Source organism: Hyperoodon ampullatus (assembly GCF_949752795.1).
Source record: "Hyperoodon ampullatus genome assembly, chromosome: 13".
NCBI classification, from domain to species: Eukaryota; Metazoa; Chordata; class Mammalia; order Artiodactyla; family Ziphiidae; genus Hyperoodon; species Hyperoodon ampullatus.
In genome coordinates, this window is record NC_136926.1 from 17,273,478 (window position 1) to 17,298,162 (window position 24,685).

General features: G+C 42.2%; 1 protein-coding gene across 2 annotated transcripts in view; it reads left to right on the forward strand.

The window, feature by feature from the left end:
• Nucleotides 1-2,334: 2,334 nt before the first annotated feature.
• The window catches only part of RNF10 (ring finger protein 10), a 31,688-nt gene continuing 9,337 nt past the window's right edge, over nt 2,335-24,685 (forward strand). For both annotated transcript variants that reach the window (XM_079718219.1, XM_079718220.1), the window contains exons 1-10: nt 2,335-2,506; nt 10,737-10,939; nt 16,334-16,533; nt 17,594-17,684; nt 18,700-18,884; nt 18,964-19,100; nt 21,788-21,948; nt 23,285-23,410; nt 23,708-23,984; nt 24,197-24,330. In XM_079718219.1, the coding sequence (XP_079574345.1) occupies nt 2,350-2,506; nt 10,737-10,939; nt 16,334-16,533; nt 17,594-17,684; nt 18,700-18,884; nt 18,964-19,100; nt 21,788-21,948; nt 23,285-23,410; nt 23,708-23,984; nt 24,197-24,330 (1,671 nt within the window). In that variant the 5' untranslated portion in view covers nt 2,335-2,349. The remainder of the gene's footprint in view (nt 2,507-10,736; nt 10,940-16,333; nt 16,534-17,593; nt 17,685-18,699; nt 18,885-18,963; nt 19,101-21,787; nt 21,949-23,284; nt 23,411-23,707; nt 23,985-24,196; nt 24,331-24,685) is intronic.

Genomic DNA, 24,685 nt, shown 5'->3' on the forward strand with positions numbered 1-24,685 from the left:
TGCTTTATTTTGGAAGAACCACACTGGAATTTCTCTCTTTCCCTCTCTTTTAAGAGTGATAGAAGAAAGGAATGATTCACCCATGTAATCAGAGTTCTCATCTTTGTTAAAGGAAATAAAAAATCATCCAGGAATCTTAGTGTATCTTCCACGTCTATTCATACATAAGAATGGACTTTAGGATTTTCTAGACTTAATTTGATGCATGATGTAGCCATTCTCTCATTTCAATATGATTTGTTGGGGGGAAAAAGCTGGAAAAGGGAAAGCAAGATAAGGACTGGTGGAGGGCATTTAAGGAAATTTTAAAAATGAGATTAGGGCTTCCCTGGTGGCGCAGTGGTTGAGTCCGCCTGCCAATGCAGGGGACGTGGGTTTGAGCCCTGGCCTGGGAAGACCCCACATGCCACGGAGCAACTCAGCCCGTGTGCCACCACTACTGAGCCTGCGCTCTAGAGCCCGTGAGCCACAACTACTGAAGCCCGCGTGCCTAGAGCCCGTGCTCCGCAACAAGAGAAGCCACCACAGTGAGAAGCCCGCGCATTGCAATGAAGAGTAGCCCTCCACTCGCCGCAACTAGAGAAAGCCCGCGTGCAGCAACGAAGACCCAACACAGCCAATAAATAAATAATAAATAAATTAAAAAATGAGATTAGTATCTAATTTCCTTTATCCCAGTTAAAACTGTTAACCGCAAGATTGATTGACTTGTATATACTTATTAATGTTTTGTATAACATGTGACGATTAATAAGGAACACAAAAGGGCCTAATTAGGGGAAGTCTAGGATTTTGTCTATTTGTTTATTTGTTCATCTATGACTGATGATATTCTGCTCATCCTTCTGTGCTCAGCTCAAGTAACACCACCTCTGGGGAAGCCCTCCTCTACCCGTCCTAAATTTTTGTACATCTCTCCTTGAGGCCTCTGCTCTGGTCAGCATTTTGTGTTAACTTTATTATAGTCCTTATCACATTCTTGCATTAATTTATTTCGGAATTCTTTGTGCTGAGCACAGTGCCTGGCATATAATAGGTTTCTAACTAGATAAGGTTAGCCTTATTTATTGTTATATTTATAAGAATTATTTATCTTTTTCACAGTGTTTTTCTGTGATCCTTTGAATCTTGAACTGCTACTGTTGGAACAAATCATTTATAATTTTCCAAAGTACAGATGGGTGTCATATGATTTCTAAAATACATATGTGATTTTCTAAGTCTCAGTGTCCATATCTGTAAAATGGAGAACTGCTTATCTTACAGGTAGTTGAGAATGTCACTTATTAGCTGTGTGATCATGGCAAATGATCTAAGCTTTTTGAGTCCGTTTCCTTGTCTTTAAATTTGAGTTATTGTGAGGATAGATGTGATACTCCATAAAAACTGCACAGAGCAGTGTCTGCTAATGATAAGCACTCAATGATAACTATTATTATTAACACTGAAATGAAATATTAACAATGATTTATATTAATTAATAAATGACTATGAAATGAAGTAATTGTATGAGGAAGTGCTGTAGAGTGGTATTAAATGTAAAGTATTGTCATTATTATCATTATTAGGAGATTGAATAAGAGCCATAAATAAATTGATATTAATACTAGAATAAGAACTATAATTTACAATGAGTCAATAAAGGAATTCCACAGGTATTCCAATGTTTGGATGCATTATGAGTGGTATATATTATTATTAGTGTACTAAGACCAAAACCTGTACTGCAAGTCCCATCATCCTGTAAGATCTCTCACACATTGAGGAGGAAAAAAAGGAAAACAAACAAACAAAAACCCATTGGACCCGGATGTAGGCAGAAAACTACATTTCCCAGCGTGCTTCACGCTCACATCTCCACTATATATAGTTCATCCGGGTTCTTCGAGATGCTGTTTGGCGACTCGTCGCCATTCCCGGAGCAGCTCGGCCTCGGCCCAGAGGCGAGTGTCGGTCGCTGTGTCGGAGACACTTGTCCCCGACACCAAGACAGCAAGCCCTCTCCCCTGCCCCGCGGCGGGAGAGCGTGTCCGGCCGGCCGGCGGGGCTCGCGCACCCTCCCTCGCCTCCCCTTTCCCCGCAGCCTCCGCCCCGCCAGGCCCGGCCCGGACTTCCGAGCTCCGGCCTCCTCCTCCTTCTCGGTCACCGCCGCCGCCGGGCTCAAGAGCCCCGCCCGCCGCTTCTCCTTCCAGTTTGAGAAGCCGAGGAAGGAAACAGGGAAAAATGTCGCCATGAAGGCCGAGAACCGCTGCCGCCGCCGAGCCCCGCCGGCCCCGAACGCCATGAGCCTGGGTCTCCGCCGCGCCCGCTCCGCTCCGACCGCCGCCGCCGCCGCCAAGGCCCCCTTTGATGCCGCAGAGCTCCCCCAGCGCCGCCGCCACCGCCTCCGACATGGACAAGAACAGCGGCTCCAGCAGCTCCTCCGCCTCTTCGGGCAGCAGCAAAGGGCAACAGCCGCCCCGCTCCGCCTCTGCAGGGCCGGCCGGCGAGTCTAAACCTAAGAGCGGTAAGGGCGGGCTCCTGTGGCGGTGGGCGGGGGGCGACTGCTCCTAATGCTGGGGAGGATCCTCGCTCGTGTGCCAGCTGGGTCACCCAGGGACAAGCTCCGCTTTCTACTATTCATATCTTTCTCTTTTCCATGGCTCCCATTACTTCTAGTTAACACTTAATGGGAACTGTACTGCGTGGTTTTAGTACATCCTTGCATTAAAGCTCGAAATAGCTCGGTGAAGTAGGTGCTATTCTTATCCCCATTTTGCAGATGAGGAAATTGAGGCTCAGAAAAGGTGAGGTCACCAGCTAGTATGTGTAGCAGGCCTGAAGACCCGGTTTGTCTGACGCATCAGCGTACGCTCCTAAAACCACTATGTTCATTTACTCTTAATGTTGAATTAGAATTGAGTAGTGTTCAAGTTTAAACAGGGGATGGTGGGGCCCAGGGATTTGTTAAACTCAAATCTCATGTTGAATAACCTGGTCCCAGATCTCCCCAGATGAAGACGACTCATCTTTGAATGGCTTTGTTTAGTGTGGAGTAGTGGTTAAGAGAACAGTCTCTGGATTCAGTCTTTTTAGGTTTGCCAGACCTTGAGTGAGTGTCTCAGTTTCCTTACCTGTAAAGGTGGAGAAAATAAATTAACTTAGGAAACAAATGAACTAATGCTTAGGAGAGTACTTGACACCTGTTATGCACCAAATGCACATCATGTCTATTTCCTTGTTAGACTAGGGTGGTGTCATCTTATGAGGAAGATTTTGTCATTTCTGTAGTCATGCCTCTCAATGTTAAATATGACCATCATGATGATAATAGCTACCATTTATTGAGGGCTTACCATGTGCCAGGTACTGGGCTAGGCTTTTACCTCTTTTTTCAATACTCCCGTCACCTGTCCAGCAGGGTGGAATTGTTCACATCTAAAGAAGGAAGAAGGTGAGAGGCCAGGAGTTCCGGAGTTGGCAGAATCTGGAGTTGAATGTCTTCGTCTTACTTCAAAGCTCTGCTCTTTTGTATTTTGATTAAATTAGCAGTAATAGGAAATGTTTTCAGTGGGAATAGTGGGGATGTGTGGCAGAGAGGGGAACATTTGGAGTCCCCAGATGTGGAGCTCCAGTTGTTTAAAACTTCCAAGATTAAGAAAACTGCAAGGCTGACTTAAAAACCAGAAAAACAACTGTAAGGCTGAATTGAGTTCAGAGTTTTTCTGCTCGATATAGCAAACTTGTTTACCTGGTACATCAAGGTCTTCTAGAGCTTGCTTTTGGAACTCAGGTGGAGACCAGTTGTCTTGATAAGAATGAATGCTTTAAATATCTAAGCAGGGATAAGTGTAGACTCTCAGGCCACGTCAGGCAATATTATGCAGACTAATTTTGGGGTTTTGCACATGTGTAGGTTTATCGGAGATCTTCCCTAGAGGTAGAGGTTTGCCAGTCCTCTTGGCCAGTGTTGGAACTAGTTTAGAACAGTCTGCATATTTTTCATTGTAGCTGATAAATAACTTCTGCATTCTATTCCTAGATGTTAAAGATTCTGGTTCTCCAGCTATCTTAATTCTCAACTAATTTTTCTGGGGCTCCTGTTTAAGCCACTAACTTACAGTCATGAGTCAGTTGCAGTAAATGCCTTAAGTTGATTTATTGTTTAGTGAAGCAGTAGGTGAAAGTTTGCCCCAACTCAAACAAAATAAAACAGCAACAAAACTGAGGTATGTAAGGCATTTTACTTGTATTGTCCTGACTTTGAATATGTTGATTAGTGGAACTAACTCTCATTACCCAACAGGATGATACAGAATTCTATTGTGGTTTGACCAAAGCAAATATTTGTCAGTGTTAACATTTCAGTCAGACTTGTTTAGAGTAAGTATTAATTGCTGGATTCATTCTGACTGAAGTGAATTTTTTTTTTTTTTTTTAAGCAACTACATAAAGGGACTTCCCTGGTGGTCCAGTGGTTAAAACTCCATGCTTCCACTGCAGGGGACACAGGTTCCATCCCTGGTTGGGGAACTAAGATCCCGCATGCCATGCGGCATGGCAAAAAAAAAAAAAAAAAAGAAAACCATAAAATACTCTTTTTTTTTTGGCCGCTGCTGCCATGGGGCATGTGAGTTCCTTAGTTCCCCAACCAGGGGTGGAACCCGTGCCCTCTGCAGTGGAAGCATGGAGTCTTAACCACTGGACTGCCAGGGAAGTTCCCCTCCCCCACAAAAAAAACCCCATAAAATACTTTTAAAACACTATTCACCTTATCAATTGAAAGCTTCTGAGGAAGGAAGTAAAAACTCACGGAAAGGACTTTTTTGCTGGACTTTATGAAATACACAGGTGTGCCCTCTGGTAGCATTAGTTTTTGTTTAATATGTTTGTAAGAGAGCTTGAATATGTTTGCCATTGCTATTGCCTACTTTTCTGGCTACTGCTATGTATATTCCCTTAGCAAAAAGGAAGGATAGGCCTGTAGCTAAATAGAGTTCCTCATCAACCATAATCACCTGTTTGCATTTAGGAACAAATTCAAAGACAGAGTAAATAGAGATTAAAAATGGCTTAGGAAACTAGATACTGGCTAAGGTTGAGCTGAAAGGTAGCATATACTGCCTTAAGAACATTACAACTAAGACTAATGCTACCACAGCAGATATTGTTCAGGACCTCTTACACAGGGACTTCTACTTCTAGATGGCTGCTCTAACAAAAGAGTAGATTGAAATTCTGCATAATTCCGTAAAAAGATTTCTGTAGGATTTCAGAAGCTGACTCAACACTTGATGTACTTGATTCAGCTGGAAGTTGTTGAAGGGACCTCTTGAGTTTCATGGTACTGAGTTGAAGGAAGAACAGGAAAGGTGAGGTGAAAAGACATGACTTACAACTTGTCTTTCTGTTGTTAAAGTAACAAGAACAAGAGTTTTTCAGTTTTTAAATATTTAATTCCCTTTTCCACTCTCCTTTTCCTACCTCACATGAGAAAAACACCTTTGGTTTCTATTCTCTAAACCATGTGTGTAATAAATGGTCATTTGCTTCCTAGTTACATGATTAATATACTTGAGTCTTTGTTCCTGCGACTGGCTTAGGTTTGCCCTTCATGCACACAGGAAATAAGTACATTTGGCTAACAGGATTTACTTGATCTTTCTGGCCAGATTGGCATACCACAGTTTCTTTGCCTTGGCTAATTGCTTCAAACATTTGCATATCCTTTTCTTGGATCTATTCCTACAGTTTTGTTCCAGTAGGGCTAAGATGTAGTTCTAAGAACGTTCAACAGTAAATATCCCAGGAATGTAGCCCAGAGGAGAGAGGTGGATTAGAGTTTGGGGAAAGTTGTTTAGAAAGAGCAAAGAGGGACTTCCGTGGTGGCACAGTGGTTAAGAATCCGCCTGCCAATGCAGGGGACACGGGTTCCATCCCTGGTCCAGGAAGATCCCACATGCCGCGGAGCAGCTAAGCCCGTGTGCCACAGCTCCTGAGCCTGCGTTCTAGAGCCTGCGAGCTACAACTACTGAGCCCACATGCTGCAACTGCTGAAGCCCACGCGCCTAGAGCCCGTGCTCCACAACAAGAGAAGCCACTGCAGCTAGAGAAAGCCTGTGCACAGCAACAAAGACCCAACACAGCCAATAAATAAATAAAAATAAGTATTTAAGAAAACAAACAGTAAACTGATTTAAAAAAAAAAAAGAGCAAAGAAAGTAAAAAGAGGCAAGAGAGAGACCTGGCTGTTTTGGGGCAAACAATGGACCCTGGCCCAGAACCAGTCTCTTGGCCCATCCTTCTGGGTGGGGGATGGTACTGCCATGGAGGTTAAAGGAAGGTCAGGTATTATGAAGCAGTTATTTTGAGGTTTGTGGTATGAAGCACTGTCTTGACACTCCTCCTCTTATATTCCGGTACCAGAAGCCAGGTTACTAGGGGTAATCTGCTCTGAAGAAAGCCTCTGAGCTGTAAATGGACCTGGAGGTTTTGATGGCTTTGAAAATTGAGGTGACTTAAAGCCTTCTATAAACACCATTTAGGGAAGTTAAAAGAATTTCCAGGCTGGTTGGCTTGAGTCCTTGGTTTCTATGGCTTTTTGAAAGTCTAATAGGTGCTCTTGATAGGAATTTTAGATTTATTAATAATAGGCTTTCAACAGCAACTATGTGCCAGCCACCATGGTAGGCATTTTACAGAAGTTTTCTCTTAGTCCTTATGACTCTATATGAGGAGGGAGGAGAGAGGATTAGCCCTATTTTACTGACAAGAAAACCAGGAGTTAGAGTAATTGTCCAAGTAAATTCCTAAGAAGTCCCAGGCAATATTACTAAATACACTTTATATAAATTCACTTAACAAGCAAGTAACTTATTGGCACATGCGTCATTCCTGATACCCCCTCTCTCTTCCTTTCATTCAGAATTACTAATTTCAGCTGGATTCAGTTATCAGTTGATTCTGTAGTAAGGCCATATGTTGCCCCTCCAGAGGTGCTTGTCAACCGCTTTGGATGATGGGTAAGCAACTTGCTTGTGACATGGCATGAATCAGCAGCAGAAACTTCCTGGCTGGTATTCTGATCTCTAGACTGTCCCACCTGTTAAAACTACAGCTAGAAATGTTGATGATGCCAAATTTTTTAACTGAAAAATTTGTGGCCTGTAATTTGGTAATCGGGGGAAGAGACTGAGATACGCTTACTGTTACTTGGTGGAGACCTTTCTCTTAGGGAAATGTGGGACAGCTGAGACACAGTGGATTAAGTTTTCAAGTCTCTTGAAACTAGGATCCTGTGTTCTGGATTTGAGCCATTTAACTAATGGTCCATTTTGGACTGTGTCTTGACAGTTTTTGGCAGTTCTCATCTCTGGGTGTGCATTAGAATCTCCTAAGGACCTTTTTAAAAATTTTTTTTAAATAAGGATGTGTGGGGCTCTTCTCTAGCAATTCTTTCTGATTCTTTAGGTCTGGTTTGGGCCCTGACATCCATAGTTTTAAAAGTCTCTGCAAATGATTCTCTTGTGCAACCAGGATTGTGAACAACCACTTTGAAATTTAAAACTTTCAACAGAGAATATGTGTGTCCTAGGAACTTAGTTTGACTTTTTTGTCTGTTTTCCAAAATCTAAAGCAGATCACCTCATTGCTATCTCCTATTAGAGAAAGGAGGACAGATTCAACCCCCAACTTATTCACATGTATATTCTGGCAAGTTGCCTGTAGGACACCTCAGAAATAGCACTCCGAGTTTTATCTCTGGGTCCCAGGCCTGACTGTACCTTCAATCTTTAGCTGCCTGGGTCTAGAGATAAGAGCCAGCCTCTCACTTTAGATGTCTGACTTCATGCCTGTAGGTAAGTGAGAGACAAGATGAGGGAGTGGATTTTAGCAACTAAAATCATGAATCCTTGTGTGGTCAGTTGTAATGTTTTAGAAGTGAGCAGTTCATTGTCAGCAGTTCTGTAAGCATTATGAAACCGTTTCCTTGCCAGTGTGGTAATAAGTGAAGAAATGAAAACAGCCCTCCTCCTGAGTGCCAGCTTACCTTTTTGAGCCCTTGAAGTGTAGAATCTGGCTTTACCTAAATCTATGCAGTCTAAATCTATTAGGTCTTGAAAACAACAGGGTCAGATGCAGGGTCGTCTGAAATAGTCTTGGATAATAAGGTTTGGGGAACATGTTTTCTGCATATGCCTATCCTCTTCATAAAACCTCATTTCTTTTCATGGTAAAGTTAGCTGGGGTTCTGTATCCCTCTGAATTTTCGATTTATTTGAAGTTTTACTATAAACTAATTCCATGGGTTGAGAGCAAGGCAGAATTTGAGATCTGAAGCTTCATTTTCTAATTGTTACCACTGATGCCATGTTTGACAGTAACTGTTGTGAACTGAAGTAGTAGGTAAAAGTCTCGTTCTTAAATCCTAACTTTTAAGCTCCGGTCACTTTCCCTAACTGGGATTGAAAGGTGACTGGTAGGAGTGAACCCTAGCCTGGCAGTGTTTCTTTGACCATCTGTTCTGTTTACAGTGCTGCCATCTCACATGACTATTTGGTCAGGTTTGGAGAGGATGGCATACCTCTCATTTATCCCATGTTGCTGGCAAACTGAGTGTGAAGTGGTTGCTTTGAAAATTTGGACTCTGGTTTATCAGCTAATGTTTCCTTTTCCCTGAGGATATGCTTCACCTTGAATTTATTTTTGTCTGCTGTAAAAGAAGCTGGTCACCTTGTCTAGAAATAATTTCTTGTAGGTACTTACAATTTTTTAATTATCCAAATTATTAGTATACAGAACAGTAATTCTGTTTACTTAGGTCAGAATCTTAGAGGGTGAGGCCTGAGCACAAGAATCCCTTAAAAGCTCATCTGGGTGATTCCTACAAACTGTAGGATTGAGAACCACTGTTTTAGGCCAACGTGAATAGCTTCATTTCCCAAAGGTAAACGTCATTAACAGCCTGCTCTGTTGCCTTTCCAGACATGTTTCTATTAATTATATATTTTTAACATAAACAGGATTAAGCTATATTTTGGCAGGTGGGGGGGGTTGTAGTTTCTGAGGCTCATGCTGGAGTCTCTTGACTTTATAAACTACCACCCCTTTAAAGTTTGAGGGTAAGCCTAATGGATTTCTTCATTAAAAGTCCCCCAACTTCTGTTTTCTCTGTTTTTGCTTTTAAAGCCATTAAAGTAGGATACAGACTTGATTTGGTCAGATTTCTCTGTTGAAATAAGGCAAGATGGAGTGAGTGAAGGGACAAGAAAGATTAGTCTTTTTTTGTCCAAAGACTAATTTGGGGACCTTTCACCGTTATTTACTTGGTATGGTTCTCAGGTTCTCAGATAGGTTTTATTTTGCCTCCTCTCCCCTGCTTTTTTTTAAAGCTGGTAAACTTTGGCACATGTTAAATTCTGGTCAGGGTTCTTTGTTCAATTTGGACAAAATAATCTATACAGTTCAGCTCCGCAGTAGAAAAAGTGGGGCAAAGAATACAAACGAGCTCTTTACACAAAATACAAATGGTTAACAGACTGAAAAAATGTTTGTTGCTAGTCATCAGAGAAATTCAAATTTGAAACATTATTTTGACCCTTCAATTTAACAAAGTTTATTCAACTCAGTATTACAAACAATGTAGTAAACTAGATGTTCTCTCTTATACTGTTGTTAGAATATAAATAAATTGGTATGGTTTTGGAAAGCAACTTGAGGATGTGTAAAAGGCTTTATGATCATACTTAATCTGCTAATTCTACTTTAAGAACTTGACATAATTATACACACAGGCCTCTTTATAAAGAGGTTCCCAATACTATTTAATAAACAAAAAGTCAGAAGCCACCTAAATGTACAACAAATTGGTTATGTTACGCCATAAGCATATGGTAGACAACAGTGTGGCCATTAATCATGTTTTTGAAGCCTAGGGGTGCATGCAAATGCTCATGGAATAATAGGTGGAAGACAGTATATCTTATATGCCTGTCATTCTGTGGAAGATGTGTGATGAGTGTGTAAAATGGAGAATAAAAGGAAATTAAACACTTCATAGGTTGGTATTCCATGGGCACTGGCGAATTTATTCTTCTGGTTTCCAAAATTGAACATATGTTCTTGTAATTGGAGGAAAAAAGCAAGAAACAGTTTTTAAAAGGGTATAACTTTACGCTGATATAGTCTTAGAGTCCAGCTTCTTTTGTTTTGTCAATTTAATAGCTTCTCAGTTGGACCTCTAAAATGTATGTAAATATTGTTTTGCTTTTGTGCCTTCTGTATATCTGCTAAGACCTAGGCCACACCATTGCGGTATAGGGTCTAGCTGTGTTGTAGTAATTTAAGAAGAATGCCTTCTGTCCTGCCTCCAGATAAAGTACTTTTCCTTAATATAGATAGGCTGTTCTTTTTCTGTCACTCTGTCTGAATGGACTTTTATCAATACAAGAGCAGCGATTAAGCTCTGTTATAAAGAAAGACATTGTGAACTGAGAGTCTCTGTGGTTTGATCTATATTGTGTCCCTCCTGAGGGAGGGACCCTTTAGGCTTCATTCCAAAAAAAAATTTTTTTTTTCACCTTACTGTGTAATGTCTTGTCCAAAGCACTGATGCTCTGGCCCAACCCAGATTTCTTGGAGGTCATGGAAGGGCCCACTTGCCTTTGTTTAAACACAATTTTGTTGGGAGGTGGAGAGCAATTCTCCAAGTATATGTATCGTTTCTTAACTAATTTTTTCACATTTCTTGCTTTCAGATGGAAAGAACTCAAGTGGATCCAAGCGTTATAATCGCAAACGTGAACCTTCCTACCCCAAAAATGAAAATTTTATCAACCAGTCCCGTCGCTCCACTTCACAGAAAAGCAAAACTTTTAATAAGATGCCTCCTCAAAGGGGCGGCGGCAGCAGCAGCAACAAACTCTTTAGCTCTTCTTGTAATGGTGGAAGACGAGATGAGGTATGGAATTTTAGAATGTCCTTTCTAGAACATAAGAAGCGTGAGGTCTGATCCCCCCATCCCCAGTTTATTAGTGGTTGGGAAAGGGTGGGAGCAAGAGGTCCCCCCCTTTCTGAATTACTTGAGTAGTTGAGGATTAACTAGGTTTGGAACTTTGCCTCCTTTCTTCCCTTGAAGGTTATGAACATTTTCTTGGAAGACATTGTAATTATGGATTGTGAGAAATTATAGCAAATTTCGGGTACCTTAATTTGTATCATCCTTTAAAAAAATTTTGTGTCATCCTTTTATTATCACTCTTGATTTATAGGTATACTTTGGAATATTTAGGTAATAAAATGGCATTAATTAATGACATTAATTTGCCCTATAGTACCTAGAAAAATGTAAAATGCTATATATCCTTAGTCCCAGGTACTCTGATTTTAGGAGTTTCTTAGATATCTTTCTGTAAGTGCATAAAGACTCATGTACAAAGGAGGTCATTGTAGCATTGTTTGTAGTTGCACAATTTAGGAAACAAACTAAGTGCTATCAAAGTTAAATATATTATTGGTTAAATATATTATCCTGCTGTTTGAATGTTGCATACTACGTAACCAGTATAGAACAAGATTTAATGGAGCACTAATGGAAGAATTCATTCACTCACCAGAAATTTATTCCTCACCTACTATGCACTAAATATCATTTAGAGCTTGGAATACAACATTGGATGGAGCTTATAATCTAGTTTGGGGAGACAATAAACAAATTGTTATGTAATAAATACAATTATTAAATTAAAAAAAAATAGGCTGAGAGCGGTAAAGGGATAGAGAGTAACAAAGAGTAGTTTTAGGAGGTGGCTAAGGAAAGCTTCTCTGAGGACTCTCTTGAGTCCTGAATGAAGCAAGGGAGTACACAGTAGAATTTGAGGAAGGGTGTGTTAGCAAGAGCGAATTTACAAGTACAAGGGACCAGAGATGGTAATGTTTTTCGTGTGTTTGAGGTAAAGCAAATAGGCTACCGTGGGTGGAGAAGCAGGAAATGAAGCCAGAGAGTAAGACAGAGGGATCAGATCACCTGGGCCCTTGAAGGACTTTGGCTTTTGTTCAGAGAGATGGGAAGCTATTGGGGGGCTTAAGAAGAGAAGGTAATCTGACTTGGAGTTGTAAAGGGGAGAGTGGAAGCAGGGAGACTAGTTAGGAGCTTATTAAGGTGTTCCTGGTGAGAGTGATTGAAACAGAGTGATAGTGATGAGAGGGAAGCATATTTGGGGAGATAGTTGCAGGTAGAGCCAGCAGGATTTTTAAATAGATTAGATGTGGGGTTTGAGCAGAGAAATAAATGACTAATGTTTTTGGTATGGGCCCAGTTCAGGTACCGTTTGCTGAAATGGGGGAAAGTTCAAGAGGAGTACAGGGTTTTGGGATGGGGAGGGAAGGAGGATGTTTAGATTAGATAAAGAATGTCATTTGGGGCTTCCCTGGTGGCGCAGTGGTTGAGAGTCCGCCTGCCGATGCAGGGGACACGGGTTCGTGCCCTGGTCCGGGAAGACCCCACGTGCCATGCAGCGGCTAGGCCCGTGAGCCATGGGCGCTGAGCCTGCGCGTCCGGAGCCTGTGCTCTGCAACGGGAGAGGCCACAACAGTGAGAGGCCCGCGTACCACAAAAAAAAAAAAGAAAAAAGAATGTAATTTGAAGTGTTATATTTGCATTGAGATGCCTGTTGGATCTCTAAGTATAGATAGGCTGTTAACTGAGTCAAGTTCAAGGAGGAGACCCTGGCTAGAGAGCTGTCTGTGTACACTTGGTGTTTGCAACTATGGAACTAAGTGGGATCATTAAGGAGTGAGTGTTGCGAAAAGGGAATCGATTCAAGGACTGAGCCTGGAGTCAGGATGATAAGGAACCAGCAAAAAGGGAGGAGGAGAACTGAAAGCCATTTGGAGAAATGGCTTGTTTTGTCCTGTGCTGCTGTTAGGCTGGGTGAGAAGATTCGGATGGAAAGTTGACCATTAGATTTCGAAATGGGAAGGGTTTAGGTTTTTGGCCTTGCGCTGCTTTGGTGGAGCGGTGAGGACAAAAACCTGATTGGCATAGCTTTAGAGAGGATATGAAGAAGAAACAGCAAGTTTAGATAGTTACTTTCTAGTGGTTTTGCTCTTACAGGGGACCAGAGAGGTGAGACAGTAGCTTGAGGGGAATGTGAGGTCAAGAGAGATTTTAAGCTTAGAGAAATGCACCATATTTCTGCTAATGAGATTGTTCTGGTAAGAGGGAAAACGTGATGCAGAGGAGAGAGAGAGAATTACTAGAAGTGTTCTTGAGTTCCTGAGGAGTTGGGGTCTAGTGCCCAGGGGGAGGAGTTGGCTTAGGAGCTTTGCCAGTTCATCCACAGTAACGAGGAAGGCAGACTAGGAGCACGTAGGAGTTCTTTTCTGATTGTTCTTACTGTCTCAGTGAAGTGTAAAAGATGAGCCAAGAGAGGAGGTTTGGAAACCAGAGGACTGGAGGATGTGTCTGGGTGTCTGGGGGAATCCGTGGAGCACAGAAGTGTAATAGGATTGCAGTATGACCGCTGGGCCGCAGAAAGATCTACTTTAGTGAGGCTGGTTGGTATGGTGTGGTTGTGTTCTTTAGCCATGTTTACTTGCTCTGATGCCGGTGTGGATTAATTGGGAAAGTTTTGCCTGGTGAGTACAGCTGACAAAGAGACGAGGGCAATGGAATAGGATCAGAGCCAAATAAGGAAAGAAAATTTGGGGGGAGGGTGTTGGACCACTGGTTTGGAGATCCCAGTGGAGGTGAAAAGTTGTTAGAATCAGAACTAACGGAAACAAGCTGAGAAAGGAGTGAGTTGCTGGTAGTGTGCTCAAAATTAAGATGGTGGAAGAGGTGCAGTTATTACCACTGTGGTCTAGACTGTAGAGCAGTGCCATCCAGTAGAAATGCTAAGATAGAAATGGCAAGCCAAATATGTAACTTAAAGTTTTCTAGTTGCCACAGTAAACAAGTAAAAATGATGAAATTACTGTTAATATATTTAATCCAGTATAGCTAAAATGCTATTTTATGATGTGGTACTGGCCACATTTTAAGTGCTCAGTAGCCATCATAGCTGGATAGTAGTGGCTGCTTTGTTATGACAGCACAGCTGTAGATGGTATGCCCTTGGGAGTGGGTGGCAGAGGTAGAGTGGAGGGCAAGCTGATTGGAGGAGAGGAAGTCAAGGAACTGAGAGGTGAACGTGTTGGAAGTGTAATCAGGAATTATGATGGGCAGTATTAGAGACAGTGGGCCAGTTAGGGTAAAAAGATGAAGGTTGAGAATGTGGGAGATTTTGTTGAGTTGAACACAAGCTCTTATCTGAGTTTGGGGCATTGGAGTGGAAGACTGATTAGGGGAGGCAGAGCCATATGGAGGTGAGAGTCTAGGGGGTGAGAGATAAGGGATGACCTGGAAGCCTTGGGCTTCCTCTGGTCAGTTACATAAACAGTGAGGGGGGAGGTGGCGTCTCCCAAGATCTGTTAAGATAAAAGGAGATTGGGCTTCCCTGGTGGCGCAGTGGTTGAGAGGATCCGCCTGCCGATGCAGGGGACATGGGCTCGTGCCCCGGTCCGGGAAGATCCCACATACCACGGAGCGGCTGGGCCCGAGAGCCATGGCCGCTGAGCCTGCACGTCTGGAGCCTGTGCTCTGCAACGGGAGAGGCCACAACAGTGAGAGGCCCGCGTACCACAAAAAAAAAAAAAAAAAGATAAAAGGAGATTGCCTAACTGTGTAATATGCCACTGTATTTAATCATAAAGGTCATATACTCTGATGCCGTTTTCATAGAATATCTCAGAGGGTATATTGGTTGCCTCTGGAATAAAAGGTATCTTTGGCTGTATCCCTTTTTGTACTCTTTTTGCCCTCACCGCAAGGCACGCAGGATCCCAGTTCCCCGATCCACCAGGGATTGGACCCGCGCCCCCTGCAGTGGAAGCGCGGAGCCTCAACCACATGACCGCCAGGGAAGTCCACTTTTTTGTACCCTTTAGATTTCTTTATCATGTATATGCAAGTGCTGCTTATTAAACTCTAAATTTGACTTCACTAACAAGCAGCAAAAGCCTTAAATTTGCATTTCCTTTGACTCTACTTTGATTGACTCTACTTCCTTTGATTCCTACTCTACATTCAAAAGAAATAATTGTAGGTGCTCAAATGTTTGTGCACAAAGGTCTGTCAACTGTGTTTATCATAGCATTATTTTGTTAATGCTGGAAAAGCCATGAACCAACTGTGTCCTACACTAAGGCATTATAGTATACCCATCGTAATATAATGGTATATAGCTATTTAAAGTGACTCTTCAGGGACTTCCCTGGTGGTCCAGTGGGTAAAGACTTCGGCTTCCAATGCAGGAGGCGCGGCTCGATCCCTGGTCGGGGAGCTAAGATCCCACATGCCTCACAGCCAAAGAACCAAAACATAAAACAGAAGGAATATTGTAATAAATTCAATAAAGACTTAAAAAAAAAAAAAAAGGTCCACATCAAAAAAAACTTAAAAAAAATAAAAGTAAAACTGGCTTACAAAAAAAAAAAGTGACTGTTTACTAGTATTTAGTGACAGGGCCAAGTGCCTATGACATTAAATGGGAAAGTGGGATTAGAAAATGCACTAGCTGACTTATAGCAGGTACCTGTACCATTCCAATTTGGGAACATCAGGAGGACCACAAAAGCTCCAACACAATAATTCTTCCATCTCTGTGCAATGGTATTTCTCATACGTGGTTTCTTGTCACTTTCTAAGCTGTTTCTGAATGTGCTGATTGGATTTATTTCTGGACACAGAGCTAGTCTGCCTACATGTTCTAATTCTGTCAGTTTTAATTAACAATGAATAGCAGTGTGTGTCTTAGACAGGAGGTCTCTGGCAGGATCCTGAAGCCTATGGCAGTTAGTAGCTGCCTGCAGGCCGCCTCCAGAGTATAGTTCCACAGATTCATGTTGACCAGAAACAAACCAGAGAGCAAGTAGCTAACAAGAGTTAAGGTGTAGGAGTCTTATGGGACTGTGGAAAGATTAATCCAGTAAGTAAATCTTTGTACTTCAAGATAGCTAGAGGAGTTCATGCTGGGTTTTGTCATTTAATGGTTAATTGCCACTTAGGGCAGATTAAATAGTTTATAAGTAATTGTATGTTAGAGGCTCTTTTTCTCTTTTCCACTCCCATCTAGATCTTAGGTAGACTTTTGCATTACCCCGTCCTAGGAAAATTGTTTACTAAATATAAGCCTGTGTTTTATTTAGTTAATATTTTAAGCCGTGTAGAAGGAGGGGTTGTGCAGGTTTCTGCTGTCATTTAGCAAGTGTCATCCTAATTTAAAATCTTCTGATTTATTCTCATTCTCTCTAGGTAGCAGAGGCTCAGCGGGCAGAGTTTAGCCCTGCCCAGTTCTCTGGTCCGAAGAAGATCAACCTGAATCACTTGTTGAATTTCACTTTTGAACCCCGTGGCCAGGCAGGTCATCTTGAAGGCAGTGGACATGGCAGCTGGGGAAAAAGGAACAAGTGGGGACATAAGCCTTTTAACAAGGAATTGTTTTTACAAGCCAAGTGAGTATGGCTACTCTTAGGAGGGAAGTGAAATTGAGCCTTTGGGCATGTGTGGTGCAAAGAGGCTTCTTTTAAACTACTGTGGGAGAGAGGCGGGAAACGGAGTTGATTCTCTCTCTCTCTCTCTCTCTCTCTCAGTCTCTCACTCACCTCGCTTTGAAAACACGGATGTGTTTCAAGTGGATGTTCCTGGTGCTCAAAAGAAGATAATAAATTTATTTATTTAGCTTAAATAAATGCTAAAATTAAATAATGCTTTAGTATCATGATGAGGTAGTAAAAGTGTTTGCTTTGGAATTGAATCCAGATTTGAATCTTGTTTTGGCCTTCAACCTTGGGTAACTTACCTAACCACTTTGAGATTCAGCTTTTCCTCTATAAAGGAGGAGAAATTACTTAAGGGAGAATTGAGTGCCAATTTGGAGTGCTTGGCATACATTTGCTCAAATACTGATTCTCTTTTGTTTCCTTTTGTGTGGCATTAGTTATAATGTAACTAATGGATCCAGACTGAAGTAACCATTTAGTACTTTATATAAACTGGTGGGAGTTCCCTGGTGGCCTAGTGGTTAGGATTCCAGGCTTTTAGTGCTGTGGCCTGGGTTCGATCCCTCGTCAGGGAACTGAGAATTCCCTAAGCCATGTGGCGTGGCCAAAATAACCAAAAAACTAGTACTCAAAAGATTGAGTGGGGACAGTTTTTTCTACTGCCTTGAAGACTAGTGGTTTCTGGGGGTGAGGGAGGAGATCTGGCTTCCCTTCTGGTTGATGGAGCCACAGTCTGGCTTAATTTTAGTTCAGAGGAGGGCCTGCAGGCAGCTTGGCTGGGCCTGGAAGCAGAAGAAACAGAGTTCATGGTAGACTCCTACCCACTGAGTCTTTGGATTCCTTCCAGAGCCAGGACTTGGAACTGAGGCTGAAGTCCTAGTTTAGTGCTTCACAAAGCATGGCTGCTAATGGCCTGCATTTGATTTCTAAGTGAAGAGATGATGAATTTCTGCTGAAGGCTTGTTGGTGGATTCTGACAGTCTGCCTTTTACTTGTCTCTCCCTATTTTTAGCTGCCAGTTTGTGGTGTCTGAAGACCAAGACTACACAGTTCATTTTGCTGATCCTGATACCTTAGTCAACTGGGACTTTGTGGAACAAGTGGTGAGTAGCTCAGCTAAGCTTATAACCTGTTAGTGGGAGAGAGAACTAAAGAAAGGGACTGTGGTGACAGCAGATTTTGGCTGGGTTTACTGCTGATCCCACTTTCTGCCTGGCCTTACTGTAGACATTTTCCAGAGAGATCAGTCCTGGTTTCTTCTGGAGTTCATTTTGTGCTAATTGGCTCTGGCCTGCAGGACTGGGCGTTGGAGGGCTCTGATCTGTAGGATAAAAGCAGTCCTACCTCTTCTCTTATGGGAAGAAGTAATCAGGGGAATATGAGAACTCTGGTTACCCTCCTGACCCAGGATGGACTCATTACACGGACACTGCTTCATTGGTAGCCATTTGTAGTAATCAGTATCAGATTAGGCCTTGGCCTTGTGACAGGTGAAATGAGCCACACAGCTGTACTTCTGTCCAAGCTACTGCTGTGTTTGTCTTCTCTTCAAGTTATGGGCTCTGGGTATCCCTTTGTCACTCCTAGGTTATATGATGTAGTTTCAAAATGATGGACCCAAAGCCTGGACTCCCATTACTGTGAAAATTCATAAAATCATCTGAAAATGACATAGAAGGTCTATGAAACTTAGGTTTTATATGCATTGGTTTAAAAAAAAAAAGTAGAGACATATAGTATAAAGTGGAAGTCTCATTGACTTCTCTGTTGGAAATTACTGGTACGTTACTTCTAGAACCTTTTTGTACCTTTATGTATGCGTACATATAAATATTTTTTGTAAATGGGATCATATATTGATTTCTGTCATTTTTTCCCTTTGATGTAGAAACCCCAAAATACCTGTTGTATAGTTGTTTTAGTATATTAAACTATTATTACTGTTTCCTTTATGATTTGCTTGAAGTGCTATTGTACCATATACCTGCACTGTTGAACAGTTTTGTGAAGATGTGTTCTTAGAGTTGTATAGGGATGGGGATGGAAGAGGAGAGGCTTTAACTTTGATGATCCCTAGTCAATTCTGAAAGTAGTTTAACTTGTGGCATTTTGTTTCAGCGCATTTGTAGCCATGAAGTGCCATCTTGCCCAATATGCCTATATCCACCTACTGCAGCCAAGATAACCCGTTGTGGACACATCTTCTGCTGGGCATGCATCCTGCACTATCTTTCATTGAGCGAGAAGACCTGGAGTAAATGTCCCATCTGTTACAGTTCTGTGCATAAGAAGGATCTCAAGAGGTAAGACGGAGATATTTACTAGATTAGACCCCAGTCTGCTAACTCCTTGCCCTACTACATATAAATGTCCATGTTACAGTGTTGTTGCCACAGAATCACATCAGTATGTTGTTGGTGATACCATTACAATGCAGCTGATGAAGAGGGAGAAAGGGGTGTTGGTGGCCTTGCCCAAATCCAAATGGATGAATGTAGAACATCCTATTCATCTTGGAGGTAAGTTTGGTTAATTTGGGGGCAGATAATGGTGGGTATATACCCTTTAAGGTTACTTGTATAATATCTTTCTACTGTCAGAGATCTAGCCTTTCAGCAAGCCATTTCTAGCATTTCCAAATTAGTCATAGTGTTCCAGTAGGTTGGGGTGGAGTTTGCAGAAAGTGGTTTAACTCTTGGTTTCAAGTTTGGTTCAGTTGTAAAATGAAAAAGTACATATAAAATAAAGCTTTGTTGAATAGTGTCTGGCTCTGTGCCCAGGTTTTGGGGATTCCACAATTCCACAGTCAGCCAGTCTTGGCACCTGTCATCAAGGAACTCGGTGTCTAATAGAAGAGACAGACTGGTAGCCAGGCAGTTCGGATCTAGAGTGTGGGCAGTGCTTACAGTGGGGGAAGTGCAAGAGGTTGTATTCTCTGTATTCCACGTGGAAATGAGCATTGAATTAAAGTGGCATTTCAATTTCTGGGCAAAAGAGATTTTTCAATAAACAGTATTGAAACAGTTGACTCTTACGGAAAAAATAAAATGAAATTAGAGCTCTATCTCATACCATTCATAAAAATCAACTTCTGAGGGTTGAAGAATTAAATGTAACGAAATCCAAAACTTTTAAAAGAAAATACAGGAAAATATCTTTATAAATCCTCAGGTTTTTTACCTGGATGGAATTTTGAACCAGGCTGAAACCATAGATGCTATAAGAGAAAAAGATTGATGAATTTGATTTTATAAGAATAAAGTCCAGCAAGACTCCTCAAAGTCAACAGGTGATAAATAAACTTAGGGGAAGATTTACACATTTAAAATACAGATTAATGTCCAGAACATACAGGTGTTCTATAAATTAGATGAACAGTCTAGTGGAATAGGCTAAGCATCTGGCAAAGCATTTCCCGGAAAAGGATATCTGAATAACTCCCAAGTATCTACAGAGGTTTAACTTTGCCTAGAGTTATGCAAATCAAAATGCCTATCATGGTCACTCTCACACACGCACATACGCACGCACACGAGGCAAAAATACAGGCATACCTCGTTTTGTGCTCCACAGATACTGAGGTTTTTTTTTTTTTTTTTTTTTTTAACAGATTGAAGGTTTGTGGCAACCCTGCTGTTGTCAGATGATGGTTAGCATTTTTTATCAATAAAGTATTTTTTAATTAAGGTATCTACATTGTTTAGACATAATGCTATTGCACACTTAATAGACTACAGAATGGTGTAAACAAAACTTTTATATGCACTGGAAAACCAAAAAATTTGTGATCCACTTGATTGTGATGCTCACTTTATTGCAGTGAAACCGAACAGGCTTATCTCTGAGGTATGCCTGTACTGGATTTTGGCAGGGGTGGGGAATTAGGTACTCTTGTTCTTTGTAGGAGTTTAAATCGATACAGCCTTGTGTGTGTGTGTGGGGGGGTGGATTTGGTAGTATTTAAAATATGCACAACCTTTGATTCAGCATTTATACTTAAATATCATAAAGAAGTCATTTGTACCAAGGAGCATGTATAAGGATATTTTTGTTACAGTGTAATAGCAATTGGCAATAACCTAAATGTTCCACAAGAAACTTTCATTAGAGTATATCATGCTGTCGAACACGATACAGAAGGTAAAAATGAGATCTGTGTATTACATTTTAAAGTCCACAAAATCTGGGGGAGGGAAATGAAATAAATCATCCATGATCCTTTTACCCAGAGGTATCCCCCAAATGTTAATTGTACAGTTTTCTTCTATGCCTATATATTTTTGTGAGATAGGGATTGTTTTCTTTTTTGGCATCTTTTCTTTCCCCATGTAATGTGGCTGTTTCTCTGTGTCACTAAATTCCTCCTTCTTAGAAAAGCATTTTTAATGTCTGCAGAATTCTCTTTAATGAACATACCATCATATCATTAACTTTCTTTATTGGACTTACTAGTTGGTTGCAGCTTTTCTGATACTAAAGATAATGCTATAATTAATGGACATTGGTTTTTGTTTGTTTGTTTGTTTGTTTTTTTGGCTGCAACTCACCGCTTGTGGGATCTTAGTTCCCCAATCAGGGATTGAACCCAGACCCTCGGCAGTGAAAGTGCGGAGTCCTAACCACTGGACCGCCAGGGAGTTCTGAGAGCATTAATTTTTTGACTACATCTTTGATTTTCTTAGGATAGCTTTCTTGTGTTACGGGGTCAGAGTTACAAACCTTATATTAAGGTCATTGCTAAAATTTTTTAAGGAAAACATGCTAAATCAGTCCATTTTCACTTCAGGAAAAAAGCTGTATATGAAAGTTCCTATTTAGTCACACCGCCGTGAGCTTTTTTTTTTTTTTTTTGGCTGCATTGGGTCTTCGTTGCTGCGCGTGGGCTTTCTCTAGTTGCAGCGAGTGGGGGCTACTCTTTGTTGTGGTGCGCGGGCTTCTCATTGCGGTGGCTTCTCATTGCAGAGCATGGGCTCTAGGCTCACGGGCTTCAGTAGTTGCAGCACTCGAGCTCAGTAGTTATGGCACATGGGCCCTAGAGTGCGCAGGCTTCAGTAGTTGTGGTGCAAGGGCTTAGTTGCTCCGTGGCATGTGGGATCTTCCTGGAGCAGGGATAGAACCCGTGTCCCCTGCATTGGCAGGTGGATTCTTAACCACTGCGCCACCAGGGAAGTCCCGCATTTCTGTCATCTTGTTGGCTTTCTTGTAGATGAACAGCACAGCCAGTACTCCAAATTGCTGCTGGCCTCGAAGGAGCAGGTGCTGCACCGGGTGGTTCAGGAAGAGAAAGCAGCACTAGAGCAGCAGCTGGCAGAGGAGAAGCACACTCCCGAGTCCTGCTTTATTGAGGCAGCTATCCAGGAGCTCAAGGTGAGGTGATGCACTGGAAATGGGACGGGGTGCTGGGGATTAGTTACTTCAGCCCCACATCTAAGATTACAAGCGGGGGAATGGCTAAAAAAGTAGGTTTGCTCTGGGCTTCGGTGATAGGAGGGAAGGGGTTGACCTAGGGATTTTTAAACTGTTCTCTGGAGCTGAAAGGAACAAGTCAAGGTGATCTTATAATGAGACCCTTGAGTTTCTAGATTAGCTGTGTTCTTAATTAAGCAAGGTGGGTTTTTTTGTTCTTTAGGAAAACACTTGGACTTATTTTTGGAGATGTTTTATTTGAGGGACATTGTGGAGAAATTACTGTGGCCTCTCCAGCGGGCTCTAGCAATGCCTACTGAGGATTTTGGAGCAGCAAGAATTATCCAAATATAGAATCCCTTATGTCCTGTATCCTCTACAATAGAGATTCTTAAACTTGAACAAGCATCAGAATCACTGGTTGTTGTGCTCCACCCTGAGAGACTGATTCAGTAGGTCTAGGCTCAGTAAGCTTAAAAATTTGCATTATCACAAGTTCCAGGGTGGTTCTGATGCTGCTTATCCCCAGATCACATTTTGAGAATCACTGATCTATATTAGAACAATGAAAGCCCCCATGAAAGGGGCTGTGCTAAGGTACTGTACTTATTTTTATCTCACTTAAGCTCCATAACCTGGTGTGATAGAACAACTATCCCCTTTCATGGATGAGGAAATGGAATCATGGGTTAGATAATTTACTTGAGGACATATAACTAATACAAGGTGAAGCTGGTATTTGAATTTCTATCTCTCTGACTCTTAAGTCCTCTTTGGGCAGCGTTGTGTGTATTTATTGGGCTGACCAAAAAGTTCGTTTGGGTTTTTGTAACATCCTAACGAAAAACCCGAACGAACTTTTTGGCCAACCCAATAGTTTTTAATTTCTTTCTGTAGTGCGGAGCATTTGTTCACATGCATTTCAGGGAGAAGAAAAGCTGCCTAGAAATAGAGCTGTCCGGGTTGAGGTGGGGGTTGCCCAGACTCTTGTCTCCTGTACTGGGGCTCTCTCAAAGCTTCGTTCGTAAAAACTAGAAGACTAGTTCTGTGTCCTGGGATTTCTGTTCAGGAAGCTTTTTTGTAGTGTTGTCATTATCATTGTCAGAGATGCTAAGCAGAGTACCATCCCATTTGAGTACTAGGTGTTTTTGCTTCCTGCTTCCCTTAAAGACTGAGAATTTTAAGTACTTAGACTCTTCCTTTTTGCCTTTTAACTTTTGCTTCTGTTGAGAACGGCCATTGTAAGATTTGGCCCTTCAAACTAAGTATGTTTCTGGATTTCTCTCTGGTGCTCTAGACTCGGGAAGAGGCTCTGTCAGGATTGGCTGAAAGCAGAGGGGAGGTCGCTGGTGTCGTGGCTGCTCTGGAACAACTGGTGCTGATGGCTCCCTTGGCAAAGGAGTCCGTGTTTCAACCCAGGAAGGTTAGTGTCCCAGTTACAGACTAAATGGCTGCCATTCCTCAAGTGCTGCTCTTCAGCTGTTAGGCCCTGTTGTGAGGTCTGAACTTTTTTGGGAGAAGAGGAAACTATGAGTATTTCCTATGTGCTTTTTAATTAATTAATTTAAAATTTTTTCCTATGTGCTCTTTCTACGTGTGTTATTTCCCCAGTGATGTTAAATCAGTGAACGTGACGGCTAAGGTAAACCTCAAGAGAGCTTGGTTCCTGTGCCTGCCTTTGCCACATGTTCTTTCTGTGACCTACAGTTTGTCCCAACAGGGCATGCTGGAGTATCTGTCTGCTTTTGATGAGGAGACCACAGAAGTTTGTTCTCTGGGCTCTCCTCCTCGTCGTCTTGCTCTCCCTCTGGTAGAGGAAGAGGAAGCAGTTTCTGAACCAGAGCCTGAGGGGTTGTCAGAGGCCTGTGAGGACTCAGGGTTAGCAGAAGACAATCTTGGAGAGGGGACCATTTGTACCGAGTCCAGCCAGCAGGAACTCGTCACCAAGCCAAACATCACACACCTGAGCAGCTCTCCTTGTTACTACTTTTACCAAGGTGAGTGTCCCTGAGGAGGAGGGCTGGGTTGCTGCTTAATGTTTCAGAGAAGTGATCTGGCTCTCTGAGCAGAGGGAGGTATTGCCACTAGCTCCGGGCAGATGGGTCTGTTGTGCCTTTCAGCTTGGGGAGGGAGAGTCGGGCCTGGGATAAGGAGGGCCTGACTTGAGGACTGGCCAAGAGTATTGTGTGATAGAGCCACTTGTCTTCAGCGGAGGATGGGCAGCACATGTTCCTGCACCCCGTGAATGTGCGCTGCCTCGTGCGGGAGTATGGCAGCCTGGAGCAGAGCCCTGAGAAGATCTCAGCCACGGTGGTGGAGATCGTTGGGTATTCCATGTCTGAGGTAAGGGCCTGCCTTGCGAGGTGGAGGGGCAGGAAGCGGCGTTAACCTGATCTCTTTGTGGTGGGCCTAGCTGATCCAAGTTCACAGACTTTCACGGCCTTTAGTCTTGAAAGGTTTTCAGTCTTTTTGTTAGTGATGGTGCCTGTGAATTTTTAAAAAGTTAAATGACCCTCCCCCACCATGCTGGGGTTCTGTTAGGTCACTCACCACTGCTCTCTGTATCACAGGTTCATTTATTGTGGTTTGGGAATAGAGGTGTCTCCTACTTTCAGAGATGAGTTTGTTTTTGTTTCTCCTTATTGCTTGGGAGAAATGGCAAGAAAACAAAGTCCTTGGAGGCTTTAAGGTAGCTTAC